The 17,879-nt window shown below is 44.2% G+C and overlaps 1 protein-coding gene across 1 annotated transcript in view; it reads left to right on the top strand.

Moving 5' to 3' along the window:
• Positions 1–17,879, top strand: part of ADGRG2 (adhesion G protein-coupled receptor G2) — a gene marked incomplete at both ends in the record, with an annotated part of 89,068 nt that overhangs the window by 51,871 nt on the left and 19,318 nt on the right. Inside the window, 9 exons of the mRNA XM_080794914.1 lie at positions 2,110–2,162; positions 3,010–3,065; positions 5,980–6,019; positions 6,475–6,512; positions 7,796–7,890; positions 8,445–8,511; positions 15,048–15,436; positions 17,159–17,330; positions 17,530–17,686. Of these exons, the coding sequence (XP_080651040.1) occupies positions 2,110–2,162; positions 3,010–3,065; positions 5,980–6,019; positions 6,475–6,512; positions 7,796–7,890; positions 8,445–8,511; positions 15,048–15,436; positions 17,159–17,330; positions 17,530–17,686 (1,067 nt within the window). The remainder of the gene's footprint in view (positions 1–2,109; positions 2,163–3,009; positions 3,066–5,979; positions 6,020–6,474; positions 6,513–7,795; positions 7,891–8,444; positions 8,512–15,047; positions 15,437–17,158; positions 17,331–17,529; positions 17,687–17,879) is intronic.

Raw genomic sequence — 17,879 nt, 5'->3', positions numbered from 1 at the left:
CTTCCCAGTTGCTCTGCTACCTCTGGGCTCCCAGCACATTTATGAAATTCAGCGTGCATTCCACAAGGACTGAAGGATGAACTTGGAGAACTAAGGGGGGTGAGGGAGAGAAACCGTGGGTGTCAGCATGCACTCACTAAATACATTTTAGTAGCTAAGGGTTTTTCCCCCCCCAAATTTAGAAGTAATTCTATGCATATATCAAGTATCTTTACTTTTAATAATTGTATGCTGCATTAATTGAGATTTCGGTATCAATACGCCAAAGTTGAGATTCTCAGTAGGGAAGTTGCTAAAAGAGATAAATCCTGTTAGTTACTGGCCAGTGGCTTTGTCGGCTGGTTTAAGTGGAAGTGGACCATTGGGTTCTTGGCCGTGGGCATCAGTGGTACTTTGGGTTGCTATAAGAGATGGCTGAGAAGGCATTTAAGCCTCCAGCTCAGGAGTTGACAAACGACTGCCCATAGTCTAAATAATGCCTGCCACCTGTTTTTGTAAATAAAGTTTTATTGGGACATAGCCATGTCATTCGTGTACATATTGTTTGGCGTCTCTCATGCTACAACTGCAAAGTTGAGTAGTTCTGACAGAATGTATGGCCCACAAAACCTTAAATATCTGATCGGATACCAGAAAAATGGCTGACACCTGCCCTAGTTCGTATGACCTCTTTGCCTTCTGCTCAAGAGGCCGGTTTTCTGTGTCTGTAGATTATGAAGTGCACACAGTGTACTTCTGTTAAGCAGTCTCTATTTTCTTTCTTTCTTTCTTTCTTTCTTTTTTTTTGATCGACTCGGAGCCCCTCCAAGTATACTCTGTAGGAAACAGGTTGACTGAAATTGAGTTCTGTATTTTCCCAAAGTGCGCATTTTAAGAACAGAGTTTTCTGACATTTCTGGGACGAAAGACACAATGAGTTGTTCAACTGAAGAAAGGATTTTCCCTGCATACTATTCAGGTTTCAAAAGCAAAATCTTAAGTTTGTTCTTGGGGAGAGATTGCACTTGGTAGCTCTATTTTTTTTTTTTTTTAAATTTATTTATTTGTTAGAGAGAGAGCGAGCGAGCACAGGCAGACAGAGTGGTAGGCAGAGGCAGAGGGAGAAGCAGGCTCCCCGCGGAGCAAGGAGCCCGATGTGGGACTCGATCCCAGGACGCCGGGATCATGACCCGAGCCGAAAGCAGCTGCTCAACCAACTGAGCCACCCAGGCGTCCCGGTAGCTCTATTTTTAAAAAGAAGATAAAGGGGCGCCTAGGGTGGCTTATCCGTTTAAGCGTCTGCCTTTGGCTCAGGTCATGACCCCTGGGTGCTGGGATCGAGCCCCGCATCGGGCTCCCTGCTCAGCAGGAAGCCTGCTTCTCCCTCACACACTCCTGCTTGTGTTCCCTCTCTCGCTGTGTCTCTCTCTGTCAAATAAATAAATAAATCTTAAAAAAAAAAAAACCAAAGTCAAATGACAAGGAATAACTAGACTGTTATATGGCTGCTTAATTTCTGAGAAACACTTTTTCTCTCCCTCCTTTTTGTATGTAACTACAACCAGAAAACCCCAAAAGATTATTTTTTAAAGATTTTATTTTATTCATTTGAGAGAAGACAAACAGCACGAGCACAAGCAGGGGGAGAGGGAGAGGGAGAAGCAGGTTCCCTGCCGAGCAGGGAGCCCGGGTACAGGGCTCGATCCCAGGACCCTGGGATCATGAACCTGAGCTAAAAGCAGATCCTTAACTGACTGAGTCACCCCGGTACCCCCCAAAATATTTTGTATGTTAGAGCTAGTTCCCCAAGTTAGCATCTTTATGGGAAACGAGGCTCTGCTGAGCAGCATGTAGGATTAAAATTTCTTGACCAGGAGACAAGGTTTTTCTCTTTCCACATTCCCACATAGAATTTATTGTTCACATTTTCTGAAAATTGTACTGATGGTCATTGAGTACAGTTCTGACAGAAAAGACAGTAAATGTGAGTAACTGCGGAGAATTTGATGAAACCATTTATTTTATTAGTTTGATTATTCATTATTAATCTGATAATCTTTTCCTGTGTTATATTAATCCTTAAGCTCTAAGGATGCAAGTCTTAAATTTTGTTTGCAAATTTATTTTTAGCATTCTTTAGAGGTGAAATAATGTTTCCATATGAAGAAAGCAATGGTACCCAGGTAGGTTTTAAAAGATTTTTTTTTTAATTGTAATTTTAAAAAACAAGTTCTTGTGCATTTAAAGATTTGTTTAAGGTTCAGATTATTCGTGGTATTTGGCATATTTACTTTTAGGACCAAATTTAAATAAAAACATGTGTTGTTGAATCACTAGCTTTGTCAAGAGGGTTTGACTTCATAATAATCACAGTACTTTGTTAATAAGCATATTTCAGTTTTCACTAAGCTTGCTGCTGAATGTTTATATGATGGAATCTTATTGCCTTTAAAAAAATTTGTAAATTATATTAGAAACTTCTGGCAATAAGAAATATATTGAATCTAAGAGGAGTCTTATGAATCTGATCCTGTTCTAGCCCACGGGGGATTTAGAGGCAGTAGTATCAGTCTTCCCATGACCTAGATTGGGTCAGAGGATCCCAGCCAAATGTGGTTTGTTCTTTTAGTGACTATTTCCTGAGCACCCACTATGCACCAGGTGAGGAAGAAGGTGCTAGAAATGCAGTGGAGTCTGCTACCAAGTTCCCTCTTTACACTGGGATCCTTACTTACGTCTGGGACCTTTTAATGTGGAGAGCTTTAATGTATTCTTTTGGGGGAGCCCTTGGAACAATGAAATCAGTGAGCACATTAGACTTGCTGATTCAGAATATTTTTTTAAAAGAAATATAAAAACAGAAACCAGCTCAGTCGATAGGATTTGGTCTTCGGTTAGCATGTTTTGGGGTGTATTTCTTTGGATGGCCAACGAAACTGAAGAACAACTTCTTGTTAGAGAGTGTAAAAAAAAAAAAAAACACCCACAACAGTATTTGTTATATTCTTAATGATTTTGTACCCCTAACAGAATCAATATGCGGCTAATGGCACCTTATTGGGCATCCTGTCTCTAAGGGAATCGAGGTGAGTAATCTGCTGCTTGATTTAAAAGTTAAGACATCAGCCACGGAAAGATGCTTGTTGAGTGGTCTTTACTTTTGGAAACTGAGAAGGGGAAATAGACCCAAAGCTTATAAAGAATTGGTTCTTGACTTCTTAGCAAATAGACGGTAGTCACCCATCATCAAATAGCCCCGTGAGGCTCTTCTCCTTGATGCTCCGTAGATACGTTACGAGGTCAGTTTGAATTGGTATTTGAGCTTTGATATGATTTGGTAGAAAGGTTGGAAGAGGAGTTCAAGGTGGGATGCTGTGTGTTCCCTTTGTTCGTGCTTTCATGAAGCCTCAGTCATTCAAAAGTCAGAGAGAGGTCTTCGAGAAGTAGGTACCAGCTTCCAGGTTCAAGCATGGACAGTGAGAAATACAGTACAAATACAGGTGCTCCCAGTCAGACACGAGGTCAAAGTGTCAGTCTGGGCCCAGAGTCAGTCTTACCTGAGCATCCCTGGGAGCAGAAGCATCATGTCTTCAGCCCCGTGCTCAGAAGCAGCATCGGAGATAAAATCCACCTGCTCTCAGCCTCGCTACTACCCCTCAACTGAAGTTTGCATCAAATTTTGAACTAAATCCGAAAGGTCCGGGGAGTATCTGTGATGACATTGAACTAGGTCAAAAACAAAACAACACGAAACAAAGCCAAATAAAACAGAACGCTCTTTTAAGGGTCGTCCTTTCAATTAGCGTCTTGACCTGGCTGCTTCCCCTGGGTTAGCGGTGTGGGGATAGAGGGGAGCTTTCGCACTCCATCTGGGGGCTATCAGACATCTATAGGGCTCCCCTGAATGTGGAGCAGCGGTTAAACTAGTGAGAACTGGGATGGACAGGAGTGGTGTTTCTGTCCTTTATTCCTATTTTTTGAACTCCTAATAAAAATGTAGCTTTCCTAGCTATTCGAAGTATATGTATGAAATAAAAAGCAGAAAATATCAATGTCCTAGAAGTATCTTAAACTTTAGATGGGAAACAATGTGGATAAGATACATTCTTTAATTTTTTAAACTTTAAAAAAAGATTTTATTTATTTGAGAGAGAGAAAGAGTGAGAGAGAGAGAGAGAGAGAGAGAACAAGCATGAGAAGGAGGAGGATCAGAGGGAGAAGCAGACTCCCCACTGAGCAGAAAGCCTGGTGCTGGACTCCAGGATCGTGACCTGAGCTGAAGGGAGACACTTAATTGACTGAGCCACCCAGGTGCCCCAGGATACATTTTTTTAAACTCAAAAATTTATAAATAGAACACAAATTTGCATATTTACAATTCATCTGAATTATTAGACTTGAAATACAGAGGAATTCATTTAAAGCCACAAAGCATTTGTTGGGCACCTACTATGTGTTTGGCCTTTGGGATAAACCCAACTCTCAGGATGGAAAACTGTTCTAGAACAACGGTTCTCTACCCTGGCTGCATATTAAAATCGCCTGGGGGAGCTTTTAAAAATCCTGATGTCCAGGCACACTATAACAATTAGATCAGTACTGGGGGGCTGGGACACAGAAGTTGGTACTTTTGAATGCTCCCTGGTGGTTCCAGCCCGAGGCCAGTTTTTAGAACCAGGAGTCTAGAGTCTGGTAGGATAGACCTAGGATGCAAACAAATAATGATACAGTACAATCCCTAAAATGAATGTGATGTCTAGGGCACCAAAGGATGTTCTACGTATCTAAATATAGAGCAGGCAGAGTGGATGGACTTGAACCCAGGGACAAGGGAGAGGCCCGGAAAGGTAGCCTCTGAGCACAGTTAAGGAGGAGCGGCTCCTGCCAGATAGAAAAGCTAGCTGACTACTTACTGTTGCCACAGTCGTGGCAACCTTCCCTGGAACCACCTAGAACTATTGCCCATTCCTTGGAACTGGGTTTCTTAGCCTTGGCACTATTGCCATTTTGGACCTGATAGTCTTCTAGTATGTGGGGCTGTATTTGCCCTGTAGGATCTGTAACAGATCCCTGACCTCTACCCACTAGGTGCCAGTAACACCCAGCCCCCAACTGTGACAATCAAAAACATCTCCAGATATTGCCTAATGTCCTCTGCGGGGCAGAGTCTGATTCCACCCCCACCCCCACCCCCAGTTGAGAATGGTTGCCTTAGAGTGAATTCTCCTCCCCCTCCTCCTTTCCCCTCTCCTCCTCCTCCTCCTCCTCTTCTTCCTCTTCATTTATTTGAGAGAGAAGGGCAGAGGGAGGGAGAAGCAGGCTCACCCCTGAGCAGGAAGCCTGACACAGCCCGTCCCAGGACCCCAAAATCATGACCCTGGTTGAAGGTAGACGCTTAACTTACCGAGCCACCCAGGCACTCCTAGAATGAATTCTTTAACTAGGTCTCTTTTATCCTAACCTCTCGTGAAACTCTTCCACATTGAAGAAATAAAGGTGTTGTTTGAGAGGGATTGGAGGAAAGGAATGAGGGAGATTCTGGAAGAGGAGTGATGAGGAGGGGAATGGGGGCTGGAGAGTGCTAAAGGCTGGTGGGGTCAGGTGGAGAGAGACTGAGGAAGAAATCAGGGGTGCAGGGCCCCACAGTGAGTGGTGAGCCCCTCTCAGAAATTTCGCCTTGGGCTGGCTCTCCCTTGGGCCCTCTGCCAGAAGCTGCCTGGGGTTGCAGGAGCCTAATGAATAACAAGATCGTTCAACCATAATTTATATCTTGCTGTTGGCTAGAACTGATTCAGCTTCTGTCTGGTTAGTTTCCCTTGTCATATAAATAATTTATTTTTCTCTCATAGGAATCTCTTAGTATACCCAGTGTTTCTTTAAAGTGAACACTGGAAACAGTAAATACCATAGGCTTAATTTAATTGCTAAAAATCTAACTTGTTTTGAATTTAACGTCACCAGTGATCTGCTTCATGTCAATTTCTCTCGTTTTATTAACAGACGATCAGAGCTAAACAAAATCCTGCAAACCTTAAGTGAGGTAATCAGAGTACATCCTATGCCTTGTTTATCATTACTGTTTCTGTTTGGGGGAAAGCATGGGGTTCTGCGTTCCTGAGGAGAAATGTATTCAAGCTTCCCCAAATCTGTCATAGAGAAAGATTGACTAGACTAATTCCATTGCCCCAGAAATCCGAACTGGATGGATCCAGAATCAGAGCTGGAAATAACCATGGGTGGATGTTACAGGGAAAGTTTCCTAAAACGAGGGCCCCAGAATGAGCTCCCTTGTGTGGTAGTGAGTTCTTGACTGTAGCAGGATGCATGCAAACCTTGTTTGCCCTAGTAGCTCATCCGATAGCAATGTGAATTGGATGATCCCTAGGGGTTATTGTGATTCTAAGATTCTGTGAGGCTGTGATAAGTGCTGGGTTGTTTTGTCTGACATTTGCAACTGTCAAAGGAACCTATATATATATATTTTTTTTCCCCCAGACTTATTTTACTGTGTGTGCCACAGCAGAGGCCCAAAGGTCAGTCATTTTTAATACTTTTATCCATATTATTTCGCTACTCATGAGAAATAAGGTATTCAGGGGTTTTAAATGTGTTCCCCTAAAATAAATAATATTAAAAAAATAAATACATACACATTCATACATTTTGGATATATGTTTTTGGTCTCTGAAACACTCATCGCTCTGTCACATGCATCTTCCCATTTCTTTGTGGATTGCAGAGGGGTGGGTGGGATTGGGCCATTTGCCTCTGGTGCTGTGATGCTAAGGACTGTCAGTATCCTTAGCCCCAAGGACCACCAGTATAACCAAGAAATGACTCCCAGTGGTCCAGTCTGGTGAAGGCGAGACAGAGAAGGAGGAACGTAATATGGTGCTTGGGAGAAGGAGAGAAGGGAGGAAAAGACGGGAATGCAGGGGAAGAGAAGAAATTAAAAAGAGGTGCAGGGGTGAATCAGAGATTGCTGGACAATTATTTGAGGTTGCACAGATGATCATTTACATTGTGTCCATCGGCTGTCCTGGCTGCATAAGCTAATGGCTCACATGGGTCAGTAATGTCGTCACCTGAATTCCGAGCGTTCTATGATAGCACAGGTCCCAGAAAGTGACAGTTTCTGCTCATCGAGCTGTTCATTGGTACAGATAATGGCAATTCCTAGATTCAATCTACAGTTTTATATATATATATATATATATAGAGAGAGAGAGAGAGAGAGAGAGAGAGTTCATGTCACTTACCACTTTACCACTTTTGGTTATTTGCAACATTAACTTTTTTTTTTTTTTTTGCGTAAATCAAGACTAAAGAAAAAAAATAAGCGATAATGTCTTAAATTGCTAGTTATCAGATGATCTAGACTGAATTGCCAGAGAGGTTTTGGATTTAAGAGACCTCGATGTTCATCCAGGCTGGTATGTGACAGGGCTGTCATGAGGGAAATTCAAACACTGATAGATAATAGGCAAGTAGCCAGCCAGGGGTAAGACTCTATATGTTAAGATGCTTGTCTTTGCAAACAAGTTGCACCCCTGCCAGTTCCTAGTTCCTGCAGGCAAAATGAATCAGCAGTTGTGCGTGGTCACAGGGTCTCTGGTTTGCAACCTCTGTGACTGTAAACCTCTATAAATGTCTCATGCTCAAAGTCGTGGGTGTTCACAAGCTCATTGGGGTGTCACTCCAAGTTCACAGCATCAGTGTCTCCTTTCCTCATTCCCAAGTTTGAAAAAGCATTTACAAATCTGTAGGTAGATTTCCAGTTTAGTAACATTCCAATTATCTACATTTCTCTTCACAGCACATTAAACTGTACATTCACAATAAAAATGAATAAAACAATGAACATATGTGCTGTAATGGTTGCTTTGAAAAGAGCAAAGATTCATCCGATGGGTAAGTTGTCTCTATCTTTATTGCTGTGTTCTTTTTCACATGACTTTAATGTGTTCTTCTTAAAACTGAAAATATAATAAATAAATTTAGGTATGTGATAGCTTTCCGTTTTGACTCTTGGACAGTTTTTAGTGAGCTCTAAAAGGTGATTCTCCCCCCCACCTTCTCAGTAAAGTTTCAGTATACTGTATTTGAAAATAAGATAGGGAAAAAACCCTACTGAGAGAGAGGGACTTCTATCTGGAGTGTTTGATGCATTGCTGCTGGATGTGTTTACTTCGGTATTCTTAGGAGCTGCTGAAGAGTAATCGCTATTGCATGCATAGAACCTCCCCCAAATTGTTCACTCAATAATTATTTTTGAGCAGCTGTTATGTATATGTATGATTATCAATATAATAGTATCCAGGGTTTTTTTTTTTAATTACCTGTTTTAGACAAAGGCTTTATAAAATGCAGCCACTACAGAAACCATAATACTTGATGGATCTGAGCTTCTGCCTTGCCTTGTTCTTGACCATGTATTTTCTTCTTTCTTTTACTGCTGTCTCCAGAACAGTGCTGCTGTTCTGTCAGGATACCATGCCCTTCCTCGCCGGAAGAGTTAGGAAAACTGCAGTGGTATGTAGCAAACAGGCTGACCTTTTTCCTAAAAGTGATAATGATAATAATAATAACGATAATAATATTTAATCGCCGTGTTGGCTAAGGAATTTTGGAATTTTGACCATGAAGAAGGGCTTTCAATTTTAGGGAAATGCAGTTTTTTGAAAATTTATTTATTTATTTATTTGACAGAGAGATGGAGATTGCAAGGAGGCAGAGGGGCAGGCAGAGAGAGAGAGGAAAGCAGGCTCCCTGCCGAGCAGAGAGCCTGATGCGGGGCTCGATCCCAGGACCCTGAGATCATGACCTGAGCCAAAGGCAGAGGCTTAACCCACTGAGCCACCCAGGCGCCCTGGGAGATGCAGTTTTTTGTTGTATCAAGTTTCCACTTGGACCATTACTTTGAAATAATGGTTTGCAGTCTTGGTTGCCCATCAGAATCTCCTGGGGAGTATTACAGATATTCTGGCCACCTCCCTCCAACCTTCCAGCCTCACCAAGTGAATGTCATCATATTTTTAAATTCTTCCAGTGTGGTAGTTGAGAAAGGGCATCTCAGTGGTGTTTTAATTTTTAATTTGCACTTCTCTTATGAGGACTGTTTGAACATTTTTTATGTATTTGGGGGTCATTTTTGTATCTTTCTTGTTAATTGTGAGTTCATGTCTTTCCGACTTTCTCTACTAGATATCTTTTTTTTTTTAAGATTTTATTTATTTATTTGATAGAGAAAGAGTGCACATAAGTAGGCAGAGCAGCTGGCAGAGGGAGAGGGAGAAGCGGTCTTCCCGTGGCGTGGGGAACGTGATGTGGGGCTCGATCCCAGGACCCTTGGGATCATGACCTGAGCCAAAGGCAGAGGTTTTAGCCCACTGAGCCACCCAGGCACCCCTGATTTTTTTTTTAAGATTTTATTTATTTGATAGAGAGAGAGCAGGTGGAGGAGCAGAGAGAGAGAGAACATCTGGCAGATTCCCACTGAGCACAAAGCCCAACATAGGACCCCATCTCACGACCCTAAGATCCTGACCTGAGCCAAAAGCGGGAATGAATGTTTATAACCCACCGCACCACCCAGGTGCCCCTGATCACCTGATCAGTTTTTAAGAGTCCTTTTTATAGTGGGGATATTAACCCTTTGTGGTATATGTTGCAAATATTTTCTCCCAGTTTGTCAGTTATCTTTTGATTTCATGTTTTTGTCACGCGAATTAAATTTTTTAAAAAATGTAGTTAAGGGGCTCCTGCCTGGTGGTTTAGTTGGTAAAGCATCTGCCTCCCATTCAGGTCATGATCTTGGGCTCTTGGGATCCAGCCCTGCACCCCAAGCTCTCAGCTTGGCGGGGAGCCTGCTTCTGCCTCTTCCTCTGTCTGCCTGCCACTGTCCCTGCTTGTGCTCAAATGAATAAATAAAATCTTTTAAAAAAAATTGTAGTTAGGGGTGGCTGGGTGGCTCGGTGGGTTAAAGCCTCTGCCTTCGGCTCAGGTCATGGTCCCGGAGTCCTGGGATCGAGCCCCGCATCAGGCTCTGCTCAGCATGGAGCTTCTCTCTGCCTGCCTCTTTGCCTACTTGTGATCTCTGTCTGTCAAATAAATAAATAAAATCTTAAAAAAAAATTGTAGTTAAATTTGCCAGTCTTTTCTTTTACTGCCTCTGGATTTGAAGTCTTTGTTAGAAAGCCTTTTCCAATGCCCAGGTTATAGGGGAATTCACCCTTGAGTTTTTCTAGTATTTATTTGGTTTCTTTCTTTCTTTCCTTTCCAAAATGTCTAGCCAGGGGTCCTGCACCATTTATTAAAAAGTCTGTCTTTTTCTCAGTGATTTGAGATGCCATCTTTGGAATATGTTAAACGTTGATAGCTATTTGGTTCCAATTCCAGACATTAGATTTTAACATCAAGGGAAGCTGAGTGAGGGGTATAAGGAACTCTGTGTTATTTTTGCAGGGTTTCTATAAGCCTCAAATTAATTCCATTGAAGAATTTTTTGAAAATCCTGATTTCCAGTCTCCCACCCTCAGCGATTCTGATGTAATTGGTCTGGAACACAGTCCAGGTATCAAGGGTTTTAAAAGGCCCCTGGGTGATTCTAATGTGCAACCAGTGTTGACAATGACTGCCTTAAACTCAGCCCTGCGATGGAGGGAAGCTGGGAGGCAGATGACCCCAAAGTCATGGGTGATCTGATCACAGGTGTATACAAATATACACAGAAAAAACTCGGAAGTGAATAAATGAAAATAGTCACAGGGGTTCCCAGTGACTGGCCTGCCTACTGTCATCATGGGTGATATTTTGCTTACTATTCCTTTTTTTTTTCTTTGTAGCGTTTTCTGTGCTTTCTTACAATTGGGTAAAATTTGTATTTGAACAAAAGGACATACATTTTTTTTTTAAAGATTTGATTTATTTATTTGACAGAGAGAGAGATCACAAGTAGGCAGACAGGCAGGCAGAGAGAGAGGAGGAAGCAGGCTCCCCGCTGAGCAGAGAGCCCGATGCAGGGCTCGATCCCAGGACCCTCGGACCGTGACCTGAGCCGAAGGCAGAGGCTTTAACCCGCTGAGCCACCCAGGCACCCCAAGTACATACATTTTTCCATGTAAAGCTTTTCATATGGGAACAAAAGGCTAACTGTAGCCTGTCTGCCCTGTGTGGGCTGTATTTCTGGGATATAGTAAAACATTGGACTCAAGGAATAGCTAAAGGACTCTAGTTTAGGATTTATAGCACTTTCTGTAATAAAAACTAAAGAATATGTAAGTTTTAGCTTAAAATGCACCATGAAGCTGGAGGGTTGAGGCCCATCTGAGAGGTGGAATTTCTAGAAGTACCAGATCAGATGCAGAAATCATAGCTCTTTTGAGGCAGCCCCACAGAGCGCTGGGGGTTGTCCATTCAAACTGCTGTGAGGAGTGCTCGCTTCGGCAGCACATATACAAACTGCTGTGAGGAAGAAGCCGCAGGACGCAGAGAAGGGGGCAGAGCATGAGCTCATTGTCCGGCTAGGGCTCTGTCCTCAGCTCGCTGTGTATCCAGCTGTTGCTTCTTTATCCGTAGAAATAAGCCTCCGGTTCCTCCTCTGGAAAAGGAGGAAGTGAAGCCCTGTCAGTGCTTCTCAGAGTTACTGTGCATGTCACTCACAGAGGATCTTGTTAAAATTCTGACCCAGGAGGTCTGGGAAAGACCTGAGATGCTGCATTTCTAACAAGTCCCCAGGTGAAGCCAGTGCTGCTGCGTCGGGGACCTAACTTTGCTTAGCGGGGTCTAGCCCACAGAGCAGTGCTTCTCAGCCCTGGATGCACATTGGAATCATTCGAGGAGTTTTAAAAACGCCCCTGCCTGCCTTCCACTCTCAGAAATGGTGATGTTATTGGTCTGGGGTATAGCCCAGGTTTGTAGATTTTTTTCAGGATTCCTCGGTGGGTTGATTTTTTTTTTTTTTTTTTTGAGAGCGACTGAGAGCACGAGGGGTGGGGGGAGGGGAGCAGAGAGGGAGAAGCAGACTCCCTGCTGAACACAGAGTCTGATGCAGGCCTTGATCTCACAACCCAGAGATCATGCCCTGAGCTGAAGGCAGACGCTTAGCCAATTGAGCCACCCAGGCTCCCCATTTTTTATTTTTTAAAAAGATTTTATTTATTTGAGAGCAAGCGCACAAGCAGGGGGTGGGGCAGAGGGAGAGGGAGAAGCAGACCCCCCTCTGAGTAGGGAACCTGTCGTGGGGCTCAAGCCAAGGACCCCGAGATCACGACCTGAGTGTAAAGCAGACATTTAACTGACTGAGCCACTTTGGGCCCTTTTAAAACCTGCTGATGTGTCAGGGTGGCCTTCCTGGGTGCTGGAAGTGCTCTCTTTTGATCTGGGTGGTGACGATATGGGTGTAGACGTGTAAGAATTCTTCAGGACGAGCACAGTCTATCGAATGGAGGCTGCACGTTGGAGGAGAAGCGTGTTGCGGCAAACACGGATACCTGCAGCCCCCCCCCCCCCCCCGAGAGTCCATCCCAGTGGGCTGGGGATGGGAGCCCCGCCCCGGGGCTGCGGCGCTCTGAGGTTCCTAATGTGTAGTGGGCATTGCCCGCTGCCGTTCTGCCCCTCCCGGTGTGCCTCTCTCCACGGAGCCAGGGCTCCGAGTAGCCCAAGTGCCAAGAGCATCAGAGAGAGAGGGTAGCCTCTTCCTGGCAGAGCCCGGTGAATGGGAACGCTCATGCTGGGGGATTGGGTTGCTGCAGACCCCCAGACATAAGAAGAAAATGTCATTTATACTTTGCAAAGCACCTTTGCCGTGACTTGGCCCAGTGAGTTGCTGCAGTACACGGTTCAGAGAACGGAGTCTCAGGGAACTGGGGTGGGTCGCCTAGAGGACTAATGAGAGCCGGAGCCTCAGCCAAGGCTTCTCGACTCATCAGTTCTGTGTCTGTCTGGCGCCCTTTCGTCCACACTGTCCCCCTTAACCTCAGGCTGTGTTGAGAAGCCTCCTGAGGGTGTTGGGCCAGACTAGACCGAGCCAGCATTTCTTGTTACGGGTACGACCCGCCTCGGGTTCCTCAACACCGTATCCCTGCCTCCTCTCACCCCAGAGAAGCTCTGAGGACACGTTCTAGTGGGTGCTCTTAAGTCACCACCTAAAACTGGACCCGTCAGAGGCTTCCCTAGGTAATAGTTTGTGGCCCCCCTCTGGTTGCTCTTACCTCCCCCCACCCCCCAGGACTGGTGGATCTGGGGAGTATATGAGTTCTTCTCAACCTTGCATACCATGAAAATAAATGGGCCTGAGGGCCTCAGCCCTGCACCAAGACCAGCTGAAGCAACCGCTGAGGAGTCGGCCACGGAAATCTCTGTCTATTTTTTAAAAGTCGCCTGGGTTTTCTCATGCATGGCCTAAGTTGAGAACCACTGAGCTAAAGCGATACTGAGGCATAGCTGATTTATAAGCTGCGGACCCCTACGGCCCCTGCTTAATTCTTGGTTTTTTTGTTTTTCAAGATTTTTTATTTATTTATTTGACAGAGAGAGAGAGACAGTGGAGAGGAAACACAAGCAGGGGGAGTGGAAGAGGGAGAAGCAGGCTTCCCACGGAGCAGGGAGCCAGATGTAGGCTCGTTCCAGGGACCCTGGGATCATGACCTGAGCCAAAGGCAGACACTTAACGACTGAGCCACCCCGGCGCCCCCTTAATCCATTTTTTATTCATCGAACCTTTCCTGGCCACTCACTATGTGCCAGTTAGCCTCATGCTGTGCTATAGTGGTATAAGATCAATTCAGACAGATTCCTCTGTTCATCGGCTTCATAAAAGTTTATGTATTATTAACTTCAGTTCAAGATTTTCTTGAAACGAAAATCAGTAGGTCAAAGGAAAAAAAAAAGGCAGCATGATTTACCTATCCCAGCCAATATCACACTGCATGTGAGTGAGCTAAATTAGAGGTTTCATGGCAAAGAAAGGCTTACTTGTGACTCACTAGGACCAGTGTGAGAATTTGCTGAAATAAAAAAGTCCATTATCCAAATCAATAATAATTATTTTTGCACATTTTTCTAATATGGGTCAATACACAGAAGATTGTAAGTGTAATCGACAAAATTATGTACTTTGCAAAAACTACGGGAAAAATCTGAAAAACATTTTATGGTTATTGGTAAATTTGGAGCTGGCTTTTTAATTTATGCCATACCCTTTTGTACCCTGTGTTAATACTGAGTTGACAAAAGAGTTTGTGAATTTATTATGGACAGATACGGTTTTGAAATGGAGACGCTTTCACTTCAAAGTAAACTCAATTGTTCTAAAAATGATGAGTCAGTTTTATTAATGTTGATTCAAATAGTCAAGGAAAGTGATATTTTGGTATTTAAGTTTTTAGAAAACTTATTTATTTATTTATTTGACAGAAAGCGCAAGCAGGGGGAACAGCGAGGGGGAGAGGGAGAAGCAGGCTCCCTGCTGAGCAGGGAGCCTGATGCAGGGCTCGATCCCAGGACCCTGGGATCGTGAGCGGAGCAGAAGACAGACCCCTAACTGACTGAGCCACCGAGGCTCCTAGTTTTTAGAAAACTTTCCAGTATATTTAGAACAGTTTGGGTGTGTGATTCTATTTTTTTGAGAATACATTTTGTAAAATCTAGAAAAAAAAAACAAACCCTAAGACAGGTTCCTAATACATGAACATCAGCTAGGTTGGTAATAGCATGTGAGAGCTCCCCTGCCCCAGAAGCACATAGAAGTGTTGTTACAAGATCTCTTCAACTGAGTGTTAAGTAATAAAGGATAAGAGCCTGAGAGCAGTGGTGAATGAGTCATCCAGAACTGGAAATTCCTAAAACAGCATCCCTCCGGGCTAATTCCTCTCTCAGGGAGGAAGTGGAGGAAGCGGGCAGGGGCAGGGGGCCAGTGGCAAGGGCACAGAAAGTATGCAGGGCAGAGGCTGGGAGTGGCAGGTCCCTGGCAAAGCCAAGTCACCTTGGTGGTGTCAGATGGTTGCTAGAGGAGATCAGCCTCTCACTCTTCTGTCTCTCATGTGCCTCTCTCTGATTCTTTCCTTTAGTGACCTGCAGGATCCCGTTGTATGTCTTGCTGGTCATCCAGATGGCTCACCGTTTTCTTCTAGCAATTCCATCCCTGTTGTTCCTCAGGCCACCATTCTGTCCCAGGTCTCCAGTGCCTTCTCTTTTCCTGAACCTCTAAATCACCCACCTGTAACCCAGAGCCCTCCTTCTCCAACACGAGTGATTCACCTTCCTTCTCCCCAGCCTTCAGCTCCCCTAGCTTCGAGCTCTGCCATTGATACGCCCCCCAGTTCTGGAACTATCTCTTCCCCTACGCCCCAAACTGATCTTTCCCACACACTGCCACCTGTGAAATCCTCACTTTCCTCTCCCACCGCGTCTGCCCCTGTGGATGTCATCACGGCCACCCCACCTCCTGACAAGACAGGTAAGTATGGCGGAGCCAGGCTGCTGCTGTTTGTTACAATCTGGCTTCCGGAAAGGCAGGAGCTAGCCTGCCGAATCAAGATACCTGTAATAAGACCGGGTTGACCCTTTCTTTTTATGATGTCTGCTTGATTTTGAGAGCTTTCCTCCAGACATTCACAGAACATAGATATGGCTGAGTTTCATTGTTTTGAGCAAGAGAGTGGAGAAATAGCTCTGGGGCAAACATACCCCATTTTATCGAGGTGAGTTAGTTTACAGGTTTGTTTCTTCCACAAAAGTTATGAGGTCACTGTTTCCAACATTCTGAAGAGGAAAATTTTGAACTTTATTTATTTATTTTTAAAGATTTTATTTACTTATCTGACAGACAGCGAGGGAGGGAACACAAGCAGGGGGAGTGGGAGAGAGAGAGAGAGAGAAGCAGGCTTCCCACTGAGCAGGGAGCCTGATGCGGGGCTCGATCCCAGGACCCCGGGATCCTGACCTAAGCCGAAGGCGGAGGCTTTAACCCACTGAGCCACCCAGGCGCCCCTGTATTATTTAAGATTTTATTTTTACATAATCTCTACATCCAATGTGGGGTTTGAACTCGTGACCCTGAGATCAAGACTCGCATGCTCTTTTATTTTTTTTTTTAATTTTTAATTTAAGTTTTTAAATATTTTATTTATTTATTTGACAGAGAGAGAGAGACAGAGATCACAAGTAGGCAGAGAGGCAGCCAGAGAGAAAGGGGGAAGCAGGCTCCCCGCTGAGCGGAGAGCCCGATGCGGGGCTCGATCCCAGGACCCTGAGATCATGACCTGAGATGAAGGCAGAGGCTTAACCCACTGAGCTATCCAAGTGCCCCTCTCATGCTCTTCTAGACTGAGCTACCTAGGTGCCTCCGTTGGGTTTCTTGAAGTATAGTTTACATACAATAAAACTCATCCAGATCTGTGGATAGATGAAATTTTTATAGTTCCACAAGGTTGGATTAAACACCCAGACCCGCTCAGCCACCATCATGATACATAACATTTTCACCACCCCCAAAGTTCCTTCATGTTCCTTTGTAGTCAACTCCTATCCACTACCCCCAGCCCCTGGCCACCACTGACTGATCTATTTTGTTTTCCTATACTTTTGATTTTTCTAAAATGTGTTATGAAGAGAATCATATAATATGCAGCCTTTGGGTCTGGCTGCTTTCAGTTGACATAATATATTGGAGAATTGGAGATCTGTCCACATTGTTTCAATTATCAGTGTCTCCCACCTTTTAATTACTGAGTAACAGTCCATTGTACAGAGGAATCGCAGTTTGTTTATCCATTCTTTTTTTTTTTTTTTAAAGATTTTATTTATTTATTTGATAGAGATCACAAGAGGCGGAGAGGCAGGCAGAGAGAGAGGAGGAAGCAAGCTCCCTGCTGAGCAGAGAGCCCGATGCGGGGCTCGATCCCAGGACCCTGGGATCATGACCTGAGCCGAGGGCAGAGGCTTTAACCCACTGAGCTACCCAGGCACCCCTATCCATTCTTCAGTTGATGGACACTTGGGTTGTTTCCAGCTTGGGGGTATAATGAAAAGCCTCTATAAACATTCACAAACAAGTCTTCTTGAGATATGTTTTTCTTTCCCTGGGGCAAATACCTAGGAGTCGTGGAGTCTGTCGTGTTTCTTTATTAGTGATTTTTCCAGTACGTGTTCATAAAATGATTTGGCTTCTCTGTCGCAGAAACGGTTTATACCAGCAGCATCAGTGATTCTGATCTTGAGAGTCAAGTGTCCCAGATGGAAAAGGCTCTGTCCTTGGGTAGCTTGGAGCCTAACCTCGCGGGAGAAATGATAAACCATGTCAGCAAACTCCTTCATTCCCCACCTGCCTTGCTGGCTCCTCTGGCCCAGAGGTAGGTATTAGCAAACTGATGTGCTCAGGAGAGGGGACCCTCTAATGACAATGATACTTCTTATCAGGATTAATTACAACCAAGTATTTTTCTCCCACAGAAAAGGTTCATAATGTTTTGTTACATTGCTACTGCATATTCTGCTTCGAGTGGGGAAGACAAAGTGGGAGTGTTGAATTTGAACCACTTGTCTTTACAGATTGCTAAAAATAGTGGATGACATTGGCTTACAGCTGAATTTTTCCACCAAGACCATAACTCTTACCTCCCCTTCCTTGGCTCTGGCTGTGGTCAGAGTGAATGCTAGTAATTTCGACACAACTACCTTCGCTGCCCAAGACCCTGCAAATCTACAGGTACATCCCAATCCTTTGTGAAAAAACCCTTTTCTTGTCTATGATTGTAGCCTCCATGTACTTCGTGCTGGAGGCAATTACTGCTTATAGTCAGGGGTGATACTCAAAATATTTAACATCTAGAATGGTGCGGCACCGCAGAATCAGAAACAGAACATTGGTCTTGGCTGAAGCAGGATCTGAGAGGTCCTTG

This window comes from Martes martes (genome assembly GCF_963455335.1).
Source record: "Martes martes genome assembly, chromosome: X".
In the NCBI taxonomy this organism is placed as follows: Eukaryota; Metazoa; Chordata; class Mammalia; order Carnivora; family Mustelidae; genus Martes; species Martes martes.
The sequence above is the reverse complement of the archived record's forward strand: the minus strand, read 5'-3'. Positions and strand labels throughout refer to the sequence as shown.